The sequence below is a fragment of the Nyctereutes procyonoides genome, unplaced genomic scaffold, assembly GCF_905146905.1.
Source record: "Nyctereutes procyonoides isolate TBG_1078 unplaced genomic scaffold, NYPRO_anot_genome, whole genome shotgun sequence".
NCBI lineage: Eukaryota > Metazoa > Chordata > Mammalia > Carnivora > Canidae > Nyctereutes > Nyctereutes procyonoides.
In genome coordinates this window covers 204287-226133 of record NW_026575120.1, presented here as the reverse complement: position 1 = coordinate 226133, position 21847 = coordinate 204287, and the positions used below count along the sequence as shown (strand labels likewise).

The 21847-nt window shown below is 36.6% G+C and overlaps 1 protein-coding gene across 19 annotated transcripts in view; it reads left to right on the top strand.

Annotated features, from left to right (window-relative positions):
- The first annotated feature begins 1769 nt into the window (after positions 1-1769).
- The window catches only part of PCM1 (pericentriolar material 1), an 88022-nt gene continuing 67944 nt past the window's right edge, over positions 1770-21847 (top strand). For 3 of the 19 annotated variants that reach the window (XM_055334978.1, XM_055334977.1, XM_055334972.1), the window contains exons 1-9: positions 1781-1973; positions 6140-6299; positions 12318-12496; positions 13212-13329; positions 15019-15264; positions 16355-16624; positions 17297-17467; positions 17656-17772; positions 19252-19440. In XM_055334978.1, coding sequence (XP_055190953.1) covers positions 13234-13329; positions 15019-15264; positions 16355-16624; positions 17297-17467; positions 17656-17772; positions 19252-19440 — 1089 coding nt within the window. In that variant the 5' untranslated portion in view covers positions 1781-1973; positions 6140-6299; positions 12318-12496; positions 13212-13233. Of the gene's footprint in view, positions 1974-3487; positions 3561-6139; positions 6300-12317; positions 12497-13211; positions 13330-15018; positions 15265-16354; positions 16625-17296; positions 17468-17655; positions 17773-19251; positions 19441-21847 lie in introns of all 19 variants that reach the window. The other 16 variants (XM_055334992.1, XM_055334984.1, XM_055334987.1 and 13 more) reach the window with 14 other exon arrangements.

The following is a 21847-nucleotide window of genomic DNA, read 5'->3' as shown; positions in this document are numbered from 1 at the left end:
CAATTTGTTGTTGGAACCTAAATGCCCATTATTCATTCATTCTACTCTTTGCTTAAGCTCATCTCACAAACTGTCTGAAATATAGAATGCCCTCGCACTCAGGTAAAATTGGAAGTGTTTTAACTTTTCAGGGAAGTACACTTAAGGCCTTAAAAGTCATTATCCCCCCACCCCCTTTTTTTGCGTGTTAGGAGTGTTAGAACGGAAACCGCAGGCCCCCAAATGGAACGTGTATGCTAAACCCCACCTCAACCGACTCAGCCTTTAATATCTGACCTAAATGCAGTTTCAACACCCCAGTAAAGGTAACCTTTAGTCAGAATTACTTGGCCATCAGTAGGTCAGTAATCCACCTGGCAGGGCTTTCCTTTCCACTTAGGAAGGCAACCTTGCCAGAATCAATGCATTCTTTGCTAATAATTTCCTTTTTTCCATTATTTGCTAATAATTTCCTTTTTTCCACCCCCCTATCTACCCTTACAAACATTCCCGTTTCTACAGCTGCAGGATCTCCCTATTTGCTAGATGGAACGCTGCTCAATTCCTAATTCGTCCAATAAAGCCAGTTGGATCTTAGCATTCACTCAGTTGAATTTTTCTTTCTTTCTTTTTCTTTTTCTTTTTTTTTAATGAGAGAATCTGTCAATATATCGTTCTTGATAGAGCTACTGCCGAGGTGGGGAGCATAAATAAAAAGAGAATCCAGGGATCCCTGGGTGGCGCAGCGGTTTGGCGCCTGCCATTGGCCCAGGGCGCGATCCTGGAGACCCGGGATCGAATCCCACGTCGGGCTTCGGGTGCATGGAGCCTGCTTGTGTCTCTGCCTCTCTCTCTCTCTCTCTCTGTGACTATCATAAATAAATAAAAATTTAAAAAAAGAGAGAATTCAGACTTAGTTTTAAGAGAAAATTCCCCAATACTAATTTTGATTAAAACCATCTGGTTCTTCCAATTTTTCCTTATTTTTTTTTAAACGAGAAAAATCTGTCCATATACCGTTCTTGATAGAGCTACTGCCGAGGTGGGAGCATAAATAAAAAGAGAATTCAGAGACTTAGTTTTAAGAGAAAATTACCCAATACTAAATTTTGATTAAAATCATCTGGTTCTTCCAAAGGAAAAAAAGGAGGACATTAATCCAAGGTGGTGTTCATCCTTAACATTTAGGATTCTCCCCGAGTAGCTAGCTATGTGGTTAATTGGTTTACCCAATTAGCTTCCCATTATCAACGGCCACTGTGTACAATCAGGACTAGTTCGTTGCTAAAGGGCCTTCTGGTTTTCGTCTCTTCGTAACCCGGATGTGGGTGGGCAAGAAACAGAAGACGGACTTAGGTCTCTCTCCCCGCCCTGCAGCGGGATCCGGAGCTGACAGCCAGCCGCACAGAAACCCAGAACGAGCCTCCGTTTTTTCCAGCTAAGCGGGAGACCCGAACTCCCTTTCCGCACAGGTCGCCGAGCAGCGCCCGCAGGTCCACAGCATGCCGGGATTTGTAGTTCTCCCTCTCGCGATGGACGCGCGGACGCCAATAAACCAGGGTCGAGTTGGCATTCTGGGATATGTAGTTTCCGGTCGTTCCTCTGCGTCAGCGGCGCGGGCTCAAAGGGCCCCCGAGGTGACACCACAGGTTCGGGCGGTCACGTGACTCCGGGCTAGCGCGTCGGTCGCACTGCGGCTCCCGCGCGGCCGAGTTCTCGCCCCCGCGCGGCCGTTGCCGAGGCGACGGCGCAGTCTCACGGCGCGCGGCCCCCTCTGCAGTCCCCCCCCCCGCCCCTCTTCTCCCACCACAATGAGATCTAAGATGGCGGTGGCTGCGGCGGTTGGCGCCGAGTAGCTGAGGTAGAGAAGGCGGCCATTGGGCCCTAGGCAGCCGGGGAACTTGTGGGCGCTCCTTGCTGCGGTCTCTAAGGTGGCGGGTCGTGTGGCCTGACCGCTACTCTACCTTCGGCAGGAGCGGCGGCTTCGTTTACAGGTAATGCTGCGCGTCCCCGGCCCTTGGCAACGGAGGGCGGCGCGGCGCAGGGGCGGGAGAGCAACGGCTCCTGGACGCGCGACCCTGTGGGGCCCGGCGCCTGGGTCTTCTTGCTTACGGCGTCACGTCCCCTGGGCAGGCGGTCGGGCCGGAGGACGTGGGCTCGGTCTGGACGGGCACCGGGGGACGCGTTGGTGGCTGCAGACCCCCCCCCCGTGCCTCCCCGCCCCTCATTTTCTGGCCCCGAGGAGGAGGCCGCCCTGGGGCTCGGGGGCCGGGGCTCTAGTTGGGGTCCCAGAGCGGCCGTAGCCGACGTGACCGCGCCCCGCCCCCAACCCCACTCCCAGACTCCCTTCTGGGGGGGCCCGTCGGCGCCCGGATTTTGGGGTGCAGAAGGCCGGGTGAGGAGCGCCGCCGCTTCTGCGTTGCGCCGTGAGCCGCGCGGGGTTTTTGCTGTCTCGGGGATCCTCCGAGAAGAGCGGGACGGCGGGGTGGGAGTAGGGGCCTGGGGGGGGAGGCGCCCCCGACTTGGGCGAGGAGGTGCTTCACGCGGCGAGCGGGAGTAATCGAGCTGTCTGTCCTGTAGGACCGGTAAGAAGGGGCCGAGGACGGGGGAACGTAAACGCCGGAGCGGGGACTCGGGAAGCTTTGCTTTGCTCGGCAGAAACTGGCGTTTGGGGATTGGAGAACAGGCCCTGCTAGGGAGGCGGGGCGCCCAAACTTTTCGTCCTGCGGCCCACTCCGGAGGACCTCGTCTCGTCGGATATTTTTCTTTTTCTTTTTTTTCTTTTTGGCGGGTTTGAGGTCTGGGTCGTGCGCCCTATGAGGAACGGAGGGTAGTTTGGCGCTGGGAGCAGCGGGCTCGCTGGGCGCCCCTGCGGCCCCCGCCCCACTACTGCCCTCCAGACTCCGCCCTCTGGTATTCTCGGGTTCCTGGAGTGGGTGCCCTAGGGCTTCTGGTGCACCTGCTCCCTTCTTTTCCGTTTCACCTTCTTGGTGAGAGTCCTGGAAACCGTTGTAAGGCGGAGTGTTTAAGCTGAAGGTAGTAAGCCTTGTGTGTCTCTAGTGACAAAGTTGTTTTCTTGTAGGTAGCTTTCAAGGAAAGAAACTTTATTATTATTGGATATACAAAGTTCTTGACTGGTTGGGAGTGGCAGAAAGTTAATGACAACAGGAGCAGTAAACTTTGGCATGGCTCTTTTCAGGATAATTAGAGTTAACCGTTTTTACCACATCCCAGAGTAGCTATTAACGTATCACTTTGTTGGGTAGAATCTTAGAAGTTTGGATAATTTAAACATTTACGTAGATCACGTTGTTTTTTCACAAGCACTAACGTAACCAGTCTAAAATATTGATAAGTTGGATTTTTCCTTTTCTGTTCATTTTTCTAGACATTTTAGGTTGTAAATATAGTGTTTGTTATTCTATACTCCATAGTATAAGTACATTTACTAAAGTGCTTTTTTGTTTGTTTTTGTGTTTTGTTTTGTTTTTGTTTTTTAAATCACAAGCAAGCAACAGCTTTGAAGCCTGAAGCAGGGAAAGAGCCATTTCTGAAGTAGTTTAAAACTAGTTTTTAAACAGGTAATTTGACATTATCTATGTTACTGTTTTTGTTTGATAGTTGGAGACTTTAAAATGGAGACTGCTATCAACATACCAGTGCGTGGTTGAGGACCCACTCACTGTATTTAGTAAACAGACCAGGGGTTGCTGCCCTGTGTGCATTGCTTTTTTGGCATGCCACTTTGGTCTGCTTTCATACTTTTGCTAGAAAAGAGCCATGTCATTCCTAATTATTAATTACTGGAGAAATTTAAGCAATGCCTTTTGAAATGTCTTTGTCCAGAATTTCTTCAGGTCATTCGAGTTTGGATTTGTCCTATGACAGCTATTGGATTGCCTCTCTTTACAAATCTATGTAATTTTAAGTCCTTTTCTACAACTTTTCTATTAGTTGATTTTAGAAAATTTTATTTACAGATTCCTCTACTTCTTGACCTTGTTACATCCACTTTTGATTGAAGTTTTGCTTTTTTTTCTTTTAGGTGTCTAAAATTAAAGTTTTTATGCACAGTGCATTATCAAATGCTGGTTATGTAGAGATACTCTCTGACCAGCAAAAAAAGTCCATGTAAGTTCAGAGGGAACTTAAGTAGTTATTTGCCAAGGGCAGCTTAGAAATTAAATGATTCATGGATGAGGATCAGAAGAAATTTTTGTTAAGTGTTTAAGAAGTAATTGTTCTTTTAAGAAGTGTCAGAGTCTGAATTTAAGTCCACTGTTGAAATTTTAAGATAACCCATTTTCAAAATATAATCTAATATATCTTTGCTTTCCAGGAAAGCAGATAAGTCCTTTTTTCCTTTATGAACTAAGCTAACATGAGAAAGTACAGATTGGCAATTGATTTATCTCTTTATTACACTTTTCAGTATTTTTTTAATTGGAAGACTAACAGGACAAGAAAAATAGAACTCAGGGAAGGTCAAATGTTTGTGTATTAGAGTTCTTGATACAGCAGGCATTTAGTAAAATAAAAAGAATTATAAAACCAGTTATAAATAATTATTTTTTGACACATTATGAAAGATGTATGAGATGGAATAAAAATATAGGGCAATTATGTTAACTCACTTTAGAAGGCCTTGATTTTCTCATTAGAGGATTTAACCATTTGTAAAAGAGACAAGTGTATTTGACACTTGGGAAAAAAAGAAATCACACTAGGGAATTCATTTAGAAGCCAACAGAGTACATTGTAATACATTCATCTTACAAATTTAATTGAGTGCCTACCTACTTTTTGAAAGTGTTCATTTGTGTGTGTGCAGTATTGTATAGTGTACCTTAATAGTGAACATAGCCAATGACATTTTATAACTATTTTTCTGCTCTCTGACAGTTTGCGAGTAGAAGCAAAGAGCAGGTAGTGGGGTTTATCCAGAATTGAATTGATAGAACGGTTAAATCAGTGAGGAATTCAAGGATGTTTGCAAGGCATTTTTGGAATGACTTTCTTGGGCTTGTGTATGGGGTTGAGTAAAGAAGCAAGGGATTAATGGATTCCTGGAAGGAAGAATGACCAAGGGACTGGAAGTTTGCAGCAGGGCCAAGAGCAGGTTCAGGGAGAATGACCAAGTAAGAAAGTGAAATGCTAGGACTTAACAATCAGAAGGAAGGATTTCAGAACTTCAGGACCTTGAACAAATACAGAGTGAAAACTGTATTGGAATAGAGAAGATGAGATAGACATTAGATCTCAATTTACAGTCTTAGAAAAATCAGGAAAGTAGGAAATGACATGGAGGATGAAACCATGAGCCAGTTGTTACCAAGAAAAGTGCAAGACTGTCTTGGAGAGGATAGTAGGAAGTGGTACCCAAGGTAGGGGCGTGAGATTTTGATGACTCATTTGTTCAGAAGAGGAAGATGAAGCATTAGTTAAATAAGAATGGTAAATGTGATCCTTGTGAATCTGAGGGACTAGGAAGAGCAGAACTCCTTTTAGAAAGGATTGCTGAGGAAATAGTGATTTTAGAGGGATTTGGAATTATATTGAACCTGAAGAAATAGGAGGAACGTTGGGGGACAGATGGGGGATGTATGGAAGTTTGTAATGCTCTAGTGGAAGGGGATAATAGGAAGCTGTTACCAGTGAGTATGGAACTGGCAGTGAAGACTGAGATTCCAGGTTAATGGCGATAGCAGGGCCTGCAGATTTATTTGGGTGTTATATGTAACCCATGACAAGGAAGTGATAGACTTTGAATATAATTGTAGGGAGGGAGATGTCTTAGCAAGCAAAATTTAATTCACCTCGTTCTCACTTCTCTGAGCAAGTGTATATTTTGTTGATGTGAAATGTTCTACGCAGAATAACTATACCATGAGATAGACCTAATGCAATAATTAGTACATAGCTCTGATATGGTTTTTATTGATTCAAATGGAATGTTATGTTTTGCTCGTCTTTTTATCCTCCTTCCCTCAATGTCTTAACAGGATTTTTTGTTTTGTTTTGTTTTGTTTTTAATTTGAAGAGGGTAATTACCAAGATATCTTAAGTTCTAGAAAGTCTAGAGTGTCTCAAATTGAAAGTGCTGTGGGAAAGATCCTGTGTGATTCTTTCTTTTTTCTTTTTTTTTTTTTTTTTTTTTTAGGTACTTGACCATCTTAAGCACAGAGAAGAAAGTGAGAAGTTCCTCAAATGAAACTGACTAAACGACACCTAAAACCAAATACTCATTTTCTTCTCAGTTTCCATTAAAAGTGCTTAATACAATTGGACACTGTATGAAGACTTTCAAAACCGTGTACCAGGTATTTTTATAATTAAAAATAAAGTAAAAGAAATACTTCAAATAATGCAAACTTTAGAAAACTTGTGCCGATATATAAAGTACCACCTTTGGTTATTTTGTGACTCTAAGTAAAAAAAAAAAAAAAAAAAAAAAAAAAACTACTTTCTACATTATTATTTGGATGAGTATTTCTGAAATCTTCATTTACAGTCGTCAAGATGGTATTTCCAGAGATGGTTAGGAGTAATTTAATGCTGTTTCACAGATAATATCTGAATTTAAAGAATTTAGAAAAATAATGTTTTTTCTCTACTTGATTATTTTTTTCTTTATATTCTTATTTCAAAGATTAACCTTAGGTCAATCATAGGTATTCCTGTGGCAATTAATACTGTAATTGAACACACACACACTTTTCTATGGTAAGAGTCCTGCGGCAGGATTTTCTTCAATAAGATCAGTCATGGAAAGTTTGTAAATGCCATAGTATTTTTGCATTTTGTACCTTTGCGAGAAAAGGGAGCCAGATAAGGCTCTCAAAAATAGCTAAATGAAACTTAATTAGTTGCAACTTAGTTTAGTAGGTCATAGGATGGGTAAAAGTGCTTGTTTAAAGTAGAAGAATCTGGGATCCCTGGGTGGCGCAGCGGTTTGGCGCCTGCCTTTGGCCCAGGGCACCATCCTGGAGACCCGGGATCGAATCCCACGTCGGGCTCCCGGTGCATGGAGCCTGCTTCTTCCTCTGCCTGTGTCTCTGCCTCTCTCTCTTTCTCTCTCTGTGACTATCATAAATAAATAAAAATTAAAAAAAAATAAAGTAGAAGAATCTTACTTTTATCCTTAGTTCTTCCCATACTCCTCATCCATCAGTTACGCTAATTGTTTACCAGTGGTTTCAGCTTTTCCATCTTATTGTTTTTCTAATAAATCTGCCTGGCAAGATCTCTCTCCACCCCTTGAATGTATTCAAAGGAGTATTTCTACCCTTTGAATACTTTGAATACTTTTGAGCACTGCTGGGGAAAAGAAATCCACACTGCAGATTAGTGATTTCTCTGCTCTCCGGAGTCCTTAGTGTTGCCCACAGCCATTCTCCTTTACTCCTCTCACATCTCTGACACTGCTGTCTCACCCTCACATTTAAGAATCAGCTCTTTCTACTTCACGTCACTTAGAGACTCTCTCAGCTTCCTGCCAACAGATCTGCTGACTAGCCTCTATCTACTTCCATCCATCCTGCTTTTGTTCAACAAAAGAGGTGTTCCTCTGTCTAAAGCTAGTCATTTTCCTTAACACCCTGAGTCCCAGTTGCTCCCGCTTTTTCAGAGGCCACATACTATCTCCTTTTTTTTCTGCATCTTCAAGATCTTTCTCTACTAGCTCCTGGCAAACAAATTTTAAACATGCTTTTAACAAAACTTTCTTCATACCCTTCTCTGCCTGTTTGCCTTCACAGACTAATTCCTTGAAAAAACTACCTAGTGACCTTTATTTTTGCCCCTTCCCATCAATAAGTGCTTTCCAGTTAATGGATTGACCCTCCTCACCCTGCTGTAATTGCTTGTACCAAGGTCATTAGTAACCTCCTTGTTGCTAAATCCAAGTTGACACTGACCAGTACTTTTTTTTTTTTTTTAATGTGACAGAGTAACATCTGGCATTCTTACCAATAACTTCCTCTGTACATTTTCACCCATTCTCCTGGTTTCCCTCCTATCTTTTTCTACCTTCTTTAGTGCTGTTTTCTTGTCTGTTAAATACCGGTGTCCCTCCGGGCACAGTCTTACTCTTCTCTCCTCCCTGTGCCTGCTGTACCACTTCAGGTACCTTTCTTAGTAGATGAGTTGCATATCTCTCTCAGGCCTAGATTTCACCTCAAACCCAGCATGGCTAAAACTGAATTAATCATTTCTCAACAAACACCTGTTCCTTCTCCAGTCACTGTGAGTGTATCATACACCCAGTTCAAGCTCAAAACCTAGGACTCAACCTTGAACAGCTTTCTCACTGCCTCATCTCCCACATAATAATCACGAAGTCCTATTGATTCTACCATTGGAAGCCTACTTGAATTGGTCTTCTTTCTACATACCTAGTATTTTGATTATTAAAAGTCTTCCCATATAATAGTTTAAATAATAACAAACTATTTGAATAATAACATTAATGTGTCTACAGAACAAAATTTAGAAGGCAGGCATCGGGGAAACCCGGGTGACTCAGCGGTTTATTGCCACCTTCGGTCCAGGGTGTGATCCTGGAGACCCAGGATCGAGTCCCATGTTGGGCTCCCTGCATAGAGCCTGCTTCTCCCTCTGCCTGTGTCTCTGCCTCTCTCTCTCTCTCTCTCTCTCTGTCTCTCTGTCTCTCTGTCTCATGAATAAATAAATCTTAAAAAAAAAAAAACAGGCATAATTTCTTAAGGTCACTTGAAGGTGGTTAGAGAGGTTGGCTTGAAGAAGAGAAATATCCTTGCCTGTGTTTTATAGGGGGAGTTAATTTACCCTCTTAGGTAAATCAGCTGTTATTATTTTGATGTACATGCAATTATTTCTTTAGCTTCATAGTAATACTCCTATAGGAATATACCTTTTATTTTTATTTTATTTAACTTTAAAAAAGTTTTTTAGGAGTGTGCCTTTTAAACACATTTAGTATCAGTAAGTCACTATTCTATCCTCATGAGTATTTATCTCATCACAGTGTAGCTATAGACAGTTATTTATTCTGTAGACTTTACATAGTAAATAGTCTTTAAAAAGATTTTTAAGAAATTTGACCTGTTTTTCCCAAACTAATATTTAGTTTATAAACTGTTTTAAAAACTTAACCTTAATAGTGTTCACAGTCATGTAGCCTATAAATAAGTTCTTAGAAGAAGCTCTTCATTTAGGGAAATTCATCATAATATAAAAATAAAATGTAAACCATTCTCTCTCCAGATATATTTTTAATTTCTTTTAAAGTAAATTTTATTACTCTACTAATAGCGTTAGCATACACTATTTTAGGAAAAAATTGGTATGTAGGAGTTTTACTCGAATATCTTAATAATTTTCCATTTAACTTACATTTTACAGTTAGCTTTTAGCACTTTTGAAGATGGTATTGCCTCTACTGCATATGGAATTTCTGCAGTACCTTTTCTTTAATATTATAAAATACATTGGTAAATCTTGGAAATAGTTGCAAAATGATTCGTTTAAATGTCATTTCAGTTCACTGGACATACCTCTATGGATATCAATTATTTTGTAAAGTTCTTAAATATATTTCTAGTGTAAAAAATAATGCAAAATATTACTAAAAATATATGAGAAGGCAGGAAAATTACCACATTCCTACCCCCAAAACTAACAGTTGCTTTCATGTAAGCACTTTAGTATGTATTCTTAGTTTTTTTTAATCTATATGCAATTTTACATTTCTTTTTTTTCCTTTTATACTCTATGATTTTATAAACAGGCAATATCATACAGCCTTCATACTTATATTTTGAAGGGTACTCTTGCCTAATAGCATCCAACCTATTGTTTGACATTTAGTTTGTTTTCAGTTTAGCACAATTATAGCGTAGTCCTGCATTATAGTCCCTTCTCCCCCCTATATTTAAGTTGTTTTCTTGTATTAGCTGTGGAGAGAGAGAATTACTGGGTCAAAACTCAGTTTTAGGTCTTGATGCAGTATTGCCAAAATACTTTGCAGAAAGGTTATGCCAGTTTACACTCTCACCACCATGGTGACTGAGAATTCGTTTCCCTTTACTGTCATCAGGACTAGAAAGTACGTGTAATGTAGCAAATTTAATGGTCCCTTATTTTAATTTGCAGTTGGACTTCATTATTAATATTTTTATCATTTTCTGTTTACTGACTTCTTTTTAAATTACCTGTGTATACTTGTCTGTCTTGGGTTTGGGTGTGTGTGTGTATGTGTGTGTATGTGTGTGTATGTATTTTTGGTTTTTTTCCCCCATGAATTCTTTATGAGGTAAAGATATTGACAGTATATTTCATATTCTTTCAGATTTTTCCCGTTTTATCATTTACTATTCTTTACAAACGTAGGATTTACTTTTATGCAAAAAAAAATCTGTTAAACGTTTTCCCTTTTATTTCTGCATTCCATGTTTTTAAGATTTTGATTTTTAAGTTCCATCCTGTTTTCCTGTCTGTTGTTTGATTTTTTAAATCTTCCTTATCTATTTTTAATCTACTTACTCTCTGTGTTTGGTATAAGGCAGCCTTTTTCAACTGGGAGGGAATTAAGCTCTTAAGGCATCTACTGTTTACTGTGGATTAAAACCTCTTCTATGTCTGGAATGGTACTGGGTATGTACCATCCTTGAAGAATTGAAAAAAATTGTTACTGAGCTCATTTTTCTGTGTTCTGTATTTGAGATGAAGGATTCTAGTTGAGAAATGCTATATGAAATCTCTAATCTTCAAAATTGTTAGCAAATTGTCTCAATAATTGAATAATCCTGTATCATCCTACATCATAGTATTTTTATGAGGATTACATGACAGAATGCTTATAAAATATTTAGCATGGTGCTTAGCATATAGTGAACAAAATAGGTGTTAGCTATGATGATTTTTCCTTATTACATTTTTCTAACTGGGTATATTTCAGGATTTCGTGGGGGGACTAATACTAATCTAATCATTTAGTTACTCAGTATGATTGAATATCTCTTGGGACTAGTTTTCTACCCTCCCAACCTCTATTGCTACTTTTGCTTTTATTTTTTAGATATTTAAATTTTTTATACTGACTTGTTTTGTCACATTCTAAGAAGAATCCCTTTGGGAATTCATTAAGTCCATATTTAGAAAAAATGGTATGTTTATAATATTTGTCTTCCCATCAGGGAAGATAGTTTATTTTTCTACTTAGTGAATTTTCCATTACACTGTTTTATAGTTTACTGGGGTTTTTTTTTACTTGGGGCGAAATTACATTATTCCTAGATGTTTTCTTTTTTTTTTTTTTGTCACTATTACAAGTGGCATCATTTTTCTCCAGTATATTTTCTGTGTGCTTGCTGGTGATATTTTGACATTCTCTGTTTTTTAATGCATATTTTTTAGGAATACCACCTTTCGTCTTCTCAGTGTTAATATTTCTGTTTCATATTTTTCCATTTTGTAGAACTTTAAAAACAATGCTAAATAACTGATATGTGCCATTCTTATTTTGGTCTTTATCTTAATAGAGATGTCCTTACTGTCTTATTTTAATATTATTGGCTATTGGTTTAAAGTATACTTCTTTCAAGTCCTTTGAAGATTATTTTTATTTATTTATTTATTTATTTATTTATTTATTTATTTATTTATTTATTTATTTATTTATTTATTTATTTATTTATGATAGTCACACAGAGAGAGAGAGAGGCAGAGACACAGGCAGAGGGATAAGCAGGCTCCATGCACCGGGAGCCCGACGTGGGTTTCGATCCCGGGTCTCCAGGATCACGCCCTGGGCCAAAGGCAGGCGCCAAACCGCTGCGCCACCCAGGGATCCCTCCTTAGAAGATTATTAAAGTAATATGTGCTCGTTTAAAAAAAACCCACAAATAGTGTAATAATACATATAACTAACTGTAAGGAAGCATCAGTGTATTTGTACTTTAAAAAAATTTTCCAAAAAAAAAAATTTTTGTTTTCCAAATTAAGTGTTGAATTTTATCACCATTTTTTTTGAGATAAAAATTTAACCTCTCTGTAATCTATTATTGATTACTCTGTAATCTATTACTCTATGTATATCTATTATTCTAGTAGATATTCTAGCATTAGAACATAGATAATTCCTAATTTGTCATGGGTGGTAATGCTTTTAATTTTTTCTTTAGTGAATGGGATAAGTTAGGATCTTATAGTCAAAGCAACTTGGATATGAATTTCTTTTGACATTTTTAGCTGAGTGACCTTGGCAAAATTATCTAACCTCTTTGAGTATTAGTGTTATTTTTAAAATCAGAAACCTGTTATAACCATACTAATGGCTTTCTCTGCCCCTTGGATTCTAGATAAAGTTATCTGCCCATCTCTTTCACTCAGTCTTTCTCCAACCTGCGCAGTTCCACATCCAGTGCAAAGCCACAGTCCTCCACGAGGTTATGTAGAAATCTCATTTCTGCTGATCATCTCTGCTTCTGAACGTCTGCTTCTACCATTCCTCTTTCTGTTTCTCATCTCTTTGGCCCAGGTATGAAATTCAGTACCTTCCTTGATATTCACAAAATTCTTGTTTTGTTTTGTTTTGTTATAGTGGGGAGAAATTGTGACTTTGTTAGACCATTCAAGATTTAGGGAAAACTGAGGTAGAAGCAATACAATTTAAACATTGTAGGCAAATGTAGGCAACATTTTTCTTAAATATTGTAGGCCACTGTATTTTTGCCCATTCACCCACCTAGGCCTGCTTTTCTCTCTCCCTGCCTTCTCTTTATCTTGCTTACCATATGTTCCTGTTAAAACCAAACCTTTCTCCATGCAGAGCAGTTCTACCCTCTTTGAAACTTTGACACCAAATTCCCAGGTCTTTGGGAATATTAAGTTTTTTTCCTAAGAGCTGTTTTGGTTCTAGCCATTAAAAACTTTTTTCTACATGATCATTGCTCTGCCTTTTAAGACTGTTCAATTAATTAAATAAAATAGCCTGGAAAGCGTGCAGGCCAATACACATAGTAGGTATTTTGAAGTTTTCCTTCCCCTTCCATCACTCCAACAACTTAACTTCAGTCAACCATAATGTGTATATGGCAGCTAAATTGATTTGTCTATATGTGGTTGATACTACCACTTTTTATTGCATAAAATAAACTTTTTTTGAGATTCTTTTATATCACTAAGTTTCAGGAGATGATTTAAAAATTAGAGTTTGTTTTTATATGTTAAAGATGTTTTCACTTATTTTACAGAAAATTAATTGGTAAAACTAGGATGGCCACAGGAGGAGGTCCTTTTGAAGAAGGCATAAATGATCAGGATTTACCAAACTGGAGCAATGAGGGTGTTGATGACCGACTCAACAATATGGTATGATAATTTATTGGTGGTGTGTCATTAATTACTAATGTTAAAACGAAACTTTCCCCTGACTTAGCCAAATCAAATTCACTTAGACATTTTATAAACACATTTTTTTCTTGTTGACCAAGACATTAAATAACCCTGAGCTATTTGTTAAATTAGTTGAAGACATTTTTGTTTGCAGGTAACAGATATCAACCCAAGTTAGCTTAAGCCAAAAAGGAGATTTATTCTAAGTGTATAAAGATGTTTTATGGAAAACAAGTTAATTAAATGAAGCTGGGTTTTAGGAAGGGGTTAGAAAAAGGAACTAGAAAATTGTCAAGAATTGCACTTTCACTGCCCTGACTTTTTGCTTCTGAGTGCTTTTGCTTAACATAACTTTCTTTTTGCAGACCAGCTTTCTCTCTTCTCTGGTTTATATGGTGTACTATGGCTGACCTTTCATTCTAAAGTTTTTCAGTTATCACTACAATTATATACTGACTAGTTATCTTTTAGTTCCAATTTGAAATTTTAAAGTATGATTATCCCACTTTGGATTAGAGATTATGCATCTCTTTTCCAATCATCTGTGGCCAGGAAGGGGTAGGGTAAGTTGAACAACAGGTTGGAAAGAACACTCAAACATGGATTGGGGTGGGCGGACAGTTCCTAGAGAAATAGTTGTGTTATAAATGAGGAGAATATCCCAAAGCGTTGTACGCTAGTAAAACTAAACAATTCTTTCAATATGGGTAAGAATTTATAGACCTTTTTGTTGAATGATCTAGGTTATGTGGGTATAACTAAGTTAAAAAAAAATGTTTTCCTGGTAAAACATGAATCGTTTTTGTTATTTCATGTCAGGTCTTATATAGTACATTATTGTCTATGAAAAGTAAGAATAGTTTTGTTTATTGGTTACTATATGCTAGGCACCATGCTAGTAGATATTTTATAAATGTCATTTTTAATCATGTTTTAAAGGTGTCACTATTTTAGAGATTGGAAAACTGAGACTATGGGAAGTTAAGTAAATGACCAAGGGTCACACAGTGAACATTTCTTCAGATAGATAACAATAATTACTTTAGGATCCAGGTTGACTCTAGATCTGTCTTCTTATACACTGTTTTTAAAGGAGGCCAGTAAAGGTATCTATAATTATTTTCACTATCCAATTTATAAATAGTAGGTAGCCATTTTAGAAAATGCTTTTGAAAATATTCAGACTGAGTCTATGGTTGGATTTTGGGATTTATGTTTGTTAAAAATCTATGATAGAGGGATCCCTGGTGGCGCAGCGGTTTGGCGCCTGCCTTTGGCCCAGGGCGCGATCCTGGAGACCCGGGATCAAATCCCACGTCGGGCTCCCGGTGCATGGAGCCTGCTTCTCCCTCTGCCTGTGTCTCTGCCTCTCTCTCTCTCTCTCTCTCTGTGTGACTATCATAAATAAATAAAAATTAAAAAAAAATCTATGATAGAAAGTAATTATTTTCTGAAGGACCATCTGTGAAGTTTAGGTTAGGTGTAACGGGGGGAAAGAAAACACAGTAGTAGAAGTAAATAATTGTCTGTGAGGCTATATGTTTATGTGAAAAATGTTTTGTCATTTTTATCTTTAAGACTGACTAAAAATTTTTAAGCATATAAAATTACTTTCCTGGTTTGACAGAGGCTGGATTATTAACCTGTGCCTTTACTTTTTTAAAGGATTGGGGTGGCCAACAGAAGAAAGCAAATAAATCATCAGAAAAGAATAAGAAAAAGTTTGGTGTAGAAAGTGATAAAAGGGTAACTAATGATATTTCTCCGGAGTCATCACCAGGAGTGGGAAGGCGAAGAACAAAGACTCCACATTCGTTTCCACATAGTAGATATGTGACTCAGATGTCTGTCCCAGAGCAGGCTGAACTAGAGAAACTTAAACAGCGGATAAACTTCAGTGATTTAGATCAGGTTTGTGAAGTATTTTAAAAATAAAGTTATAACTATGGGAAATATTTAGAATGGGTTTAATAATTTGTCTTAAGAATAAAAAGTGAGCTCTTTATTTTCTTATTCTTAATTTCTTCGTATATGGAAAGAATTTTAATTGGTGGTGGTGGTATTATGTGCTTTGGAGGACAACAAAGGCTTTGTTTCTAAACTTGCTAAGGACAACTCTTTTGTGATTTTATTTATTACTACTATTCTATGACTAATGTAAATCATTTCATCATGAAACTAAATTTTACATGTTAGTAAGTGAGATTGCTATTAAGCAACAGGGAAGATCCAGTTTAGAATATTTATCATTGGCTAAGTGTGGGATGTTCTAGATTACCTCAAATTTATTTATTTATTTGTTTGTTTATTTATTTATTTATTTGATTACCTCAAATTTAAAATAAAACTGTGGTTGGTTTTATAATCACTGGAATAAAATTTGAAACTTAAAAGTAAATGGAAATGATAATGAACTCTTAACAGATGTTTTATTGTCGACATCTGTACTTTAGAGAGAGAAACAGTTTACCAAATATGCATAAAGCTATGTTCAAGTCTGGTACGATGATGGTGGTCATCGTCTGCCATTTAGTTGTCTATTTACCAGTTACTGAACATTTACTACATACCAGGCACTGAGCTGAGAAGTTTTTCAGGCAGTGCTTCATCTAGAGAGATTCTAATGCTAATGTTTATATTAATTAAGATCTACTCATTGGGTCCATAGCCCATACAGAATTTGGTAAACAAGTATGATTAGCAATGTAAGTTATAAATACAGTTCGTAGTCCTGGTACTTCATTTAGATTGATTTTCCTCATATTCATCAGTTGAATTATGTCTGACAAAATGAGGAATAAGAGGAGTTGTTGATCAAATTTTGATATTTTAGTAAAAGACTTTTTTGTAGATTTGAATCTTTTTTGAATCTTCGGACAGAGCTGTTTATGTTTACTTCCTGAATCAATATCTGATGGTGAAACTAATTAAGAACATTGGCATTTTTTTTAATTATTGAAAAATTAATGTTTGTGGGATTTGGTTTCTTTTTCATTTGTAGAGAAGCATTGGAAGCGATTCTCAAGGGAGAGCAACAGCTGCTAACAACAAACGTCAGCTTAGTGAGAACCGAAAGCCCTTCAACTTTTTGCCTATGCAGATTAATACTAACAAGAGCAAAGATGCTGCTGTAAGTCCTCCAAAGAGAGAAATGACGGGGTCAACACAATGTAAAGAGTTGTTTGCTTCCGCTTTAAGTAATGATCTTTTGCAAAACTGTCAAGTCTCTGAAGAAGATGGAAGAGGAGAGCCTGCAATGGAGAGCAGCCAGGTAAAAAATGTTTTCTTTCACTCTTTGTCCTTTCACGAACTTCAAAGCAGAAATATTAAAAAATTTTTATTGAGTTATGCACATAGGAATTTTAGTTAGGTATTTCCAGACTCTCCTCATTAATCTCTCAGATTTATTCAATCTAGTATAAATTTCTTTTTACCCAGAATGATTGTAGAAATGGCATATTGTAAATTAAAGTCTTCTGTTTACCTGCCAATGTCTGTGTTGCCAATTTTTAGTAGAGAGGAGTTACAATGTAATAGATTGTTGTAAGAATTTTCTTAAATCATTATAAGTACTTTCAAAAAAGTATTTATTATACTTATAAGGAAAAAGTAAACATTAGAAAAAATTTACATCCCGTAGCAGTTTAAAGGCATGCAGTTCTGTAAATAAAATTTTTTAGGTAACATAAGTTAAAACCAGTTGTGAAATTTATTTATTGAAAATTTTAAATTCACAGTTATTTTTTGGTTAAATTCTAAATATGATTCAGATCTTTTCCATGTATGAATTCAAATGATAAAACCTAGACACATCTTTGGTTACTATATTTGAAATAAAAAAATATGTAGAAGTGTTGCTGTGAAATGCATTATTTTCAGTTTTACATATTCTTTATTTTCATGCTTTTTTTTTTTTTTTTACTCCCAAATGTTTTTCATGCAGATTGTAAGCAGGCTCATTCAGATTCGTGATTATATTACTAAAGCTAGTTCCATGCGGGAAGATCTTGTAGAGAAAAATGAAAGATCTGCTAATGTTGAGCGCCTTACTCATCTAATAGATCACCTTAAAGAACAAGAAAAGTCATATATGAAATTTCTTCAAAAAATCCTTGTAAGTTTTGGACCTTTTAAGTGATATATTGAGTTATATTTTTGGTATTATTAGTGTATACATATACTGATGACATTCTGATTCCACCCCAGAGGAGTTAATATGTTTTCAAAAAATCGTGCCATCCATTATAACATTTTCTTGCCCTTTTTAATAGTTGTATGATTTATACCACTAAAATATTTCAGGCTAGAGAAAATGAGGAGGAGGATGTTCGGACTATAGATTCAGCTGTGGGATCTGGTTCTGTAGCTGAGAGCACATCGCTAAACATAGATGTGCAGTCTGAGGCTTCAGATACCACGGTAAGCGGCTTTTTGGTAATTAAAAGTGCTGGAAATGAAGATTTAAACTTTTCCCCTATTTTTCAAGAGGATATCTTTTATAGGCATTCCTTAATGAAAAGTATATTTCAGGGAAGAAACCCTCAAATTGTTAATGCTGTATATATTCTTTTTAAACGTGGAAGTATTAAAGTTTTACTTAGTGACATTAAATGTTTTCATGGTTGATTTGAAAATCTAATGATTTGTGATCTGCTTGCAGATCTATTGGTTTCATTAAGCACAGCTTTACTCATTTTAAGAAGCATTGGGAAAGTTAAACTTCATCATGGATATAAGAGCTAGAAGTACAAAGTATCATTACTAAGTATATTGTCTCTTGGAAGAGTCCAAGTTCTTTTGCTATTGAGGACTCATTTGAAGGCCACTAGGATTTTTCATACCTTGGGCCAGCTTTGAACTGTAGCAAAACCAGATGACCTGAAATATGGAGATGAAGTTTGTACAGGGTAGCATTTACATTATGATTTGTTCACTGTAAGAAAAATACAATTTCTAACTCTGTAAAATGAACTTTATCAAAATACTATCTTTTGGAAAAATAATCAGGGATTTACAGAACTTTGAGGAAAGCTTTGTAAAATCAACTTAGTTCATAGAAGGTAGTGTGCTTCAAAACATGCTTTCTAAGCGTTTTTATTTTAGCAGGTGCAACTATAACCATGCACTAGTAAACTTCAAAACCTATTACCAGTAAAGCTTTTCTTATGAAATGATGACCATGTGTGTCTATCTTTTGTTTCTGAGATACGTTCCAAAATACCATTCAGCATGAGAAATTTGAGGGTTTGTTTCCTTTTAGTATTGGCCTGCATAGTTTCTTACCTGCATCCTTTCTCTTCCCTGCCCTTCCTAATTTGAAGAGGAAATTTGAATTTTTTTTCCTACATATTTTCATCAGGAGATAGCTATTCATAGGACTTGATCCAAACAACTGTTGAAAATAGATTCTGTTGTGGGGAAATTGTTTGTCTGTTTACAGTGGTGCTGAGAGTAATTGTTTTCCTCATATTTCATTCTAGCAGAAATGGAAGAGTTGGGGAATGTGGGTAAAGGAATTCTGTTGGGGAGGGGTGGGAAATGGTATAGTTTATTATTTTGTTTTATATACTAGCATATAAAGTGTTCACCATGATGAGAATTTTTTTAAGCATAAAATGACAATGAAAGTTGATATTAATAACAGCGGAATAAATATTAAAATGTGCTTCAGTTGTATAGTTTGGAAATTGCCTAGGATGTAATATGATACTTGATTATAGTAAGCATTAGTCTAGTCTACAAAAATTTAAAAGTCTAAGTTTATTGCCACTTGGGGGAGGGTGGATTGATTTTTAAAGAGATGGACTGGTAAAATTTTTGTATTTATTCACAAGGCTGGCTTGTATGTTAAACAGGAGTTTGTGTTAAGAAATTAATATGCTACACTATTTAATAAAGGAGGAATCTTTTAGTCTGAGAATTCGGCCGTGCATTGAGGACAAACTAGGGAATTCAGCTTCACAAGAACAGGTTTCAGACATTGACGTTACCACAAGTCCAACAGGGAAAGGTGACAGACCTCCTCAGAGTGACAGGGAACTGAGGCCTGATAGGAAATATAACCGAAAACGTGGATTTCCCTCAAAGGTATATTTCACAATATTAATTTGGGAAGTCTCTAAAATGAGCCCCTCTTTTGTTCACATTTCCTCTTCCTTATTTGCTTTTCTTTTGTTTCTATTACTCTTAAATATATGTAAATATATGTTATTAACATGGCTAATTATATTGTAATTCGCCCTAGTAAAAATGCTCTCCCTTAGTGTTTTTATTCTTCTCTGCTTTCTTATACTCCATGGGTTATGTGTGGCAGCCGTATCTAATTTGTGTTAACAAAGGACTTAATTCATTTTCTTTTTTTGCTGTTGAGAACTCAGAACATTCTTAAACCTTAACCATTAGTTGCCTTTTGTTTCTTGATATTTGTATTCATGGATGAACATGGTACTTTTAAGTTTTGTTTTAATTCTTGCAGTCATTCATTAAAAAAAAAAATGGAGTAAGCTATTAGTTTCCCTGTTTTTCTAAGAATGAAGTATTTTTATAGTGCTTTTTTCCCCTTTTTTCCTTTTGTAGTGTATATTTTTGTTGTTGAAAATGAAAACCTCTTCCATTCTTTCTCTTTCTTTTTTAGAAAAATACTTAAAAGAGTTGACTTGTAAAAAAAAAAAAGAGTTGACTTGTTTGTTAATTGTTTCTGCTGGTTTATTTCCTCCAATTTTTGCTCCAAATATTCTTTTAATTTTCCGTGATTTGCATGAAGACCCTCAGGAAAGGTTTAAAGACCGCTCTTTGTGTAGTACACTTAAAACAAGTTTCAGTGAGAAAGCATTTATAAAAAAGTGTTCATACCCATTTGGCAAGAATAAAATACTATTGTATTAAGTATAGATTATACTAATTTATGTTTTTTTTAGTATCTTGTATTAACTAGGATTAGTCTTTATTTTGTTATGTACATATGCTTTTTTTCTGGCTGTTCGGAAACAACAAAGCCTCTAAGTATTTTTGCAGTTTTTTTCCCCCCCCCGGCTCCTATAAGAATTTGAGGATACTGTTTGAAATCAGCTAAAATGATCTTACTATGAAGTAGTAAGCAAAAGGTGCCCAATACAACAGAAGAGTAAATTAAGTAGCTGATTATTTTTAAAACTAGTAGCATTGGAAAAGAGAAAGTGTTATACAATAAATATTCTTTGGAACTTACTGTTCTCTTTAAGTCTTCTGAACAGTGACAAACAGAACTTTTGAAGTAACTACAGCATAGTATCATATCTGCCAGTTTTTCTTTTTTTCTAAGATGATATATTTATTTTTAAAAACCATTTTTCTGTTTTTCAGTTTCCTTGAATAGTAGCCTTATAAGTGAATATTACTCTTTACTGAACTCTTTTGTTGGAGGTTATTCAATTTGATTCTCTTTAATCTTTCAATTCTTAGAGCTATTCTAGGGTAGTTCTTTGAATACTCTGTTTAGTATTTTTTTTATTAGGAAACCACTCATTCTCGCCAACTGACTATTTTTCCTCTGCTGTGCAGAATTGTGTTGTTCCCACCTCACCTTCATTCCCTACTTATCCTTTTAAGATACCATTTTCTGTTAGGAAAGAATGAAAAAAGTTGAGATTCAAGGGCAGCCTTGTGAGTTGCAGCTTGATAGGAAATGGTTGATATTCTCCAGCTGCTTATAAGACAGAATCCATTTTATGGAATATTTTATAGACATAACACTTAGCATAATTTTAAAAAAGAAGCCTTCCGCAAGTACCCATGCCCTCATCATTTTTCCATTCTCTCTTTCCTGCACATTTGCTTGCAGCTTTTAGAAACTTTATAAACCTTTTATTGATATTATCTGCTCTCTTTTTTCTGGTATTATTTTCATCATTTCTAGTTATTTCACATGGCCTAATTTTGTCTCCCAAACCAGATTGTTTCCTCAGACATTGTGTCTTAGGTGTTTGTATTTAAAACCATCTAAAGCCTGTAATTTTGGGGCAAGCTGTCTGGTGTGGAAAACACTAACCTACAACTTAGGAACCTGACTTGCCCTAACTGTGATAATTGGATAAATCACAGCTTTATCTTCTCTGGACTTATAGTTCCTCACCTTTTTCACATGAAAAAAAAAAATGGAGTACATATTTTCTGAAGTACTTTAAAGTTACAAATGTATATTTGGATCATGAAGAATGATTGGAGGAACCTCTTGACTAGAGGAAAGGAAGATAAGAGTTTCTTGAAGTTGGACTGTTACCTGTATGCAACTTTGGAGTTCATGTCTAAGATATTTTTTTATCTGCAAACTAAAAATGTACATGTTGGAGGAGACTCAAAAAGTTTAAGTGAAAGTGAAAATATGTGTTTGAAGGGTGAATATATTCTTCACTTCTCTTTTGGATTCCTATTCCATGTACCATCTGTTTGGCATGTTCTAATCCTTAGGTATTTTTTTTTACATTTTCTCATCTTCTCTATATTTTACTGTAGTCAC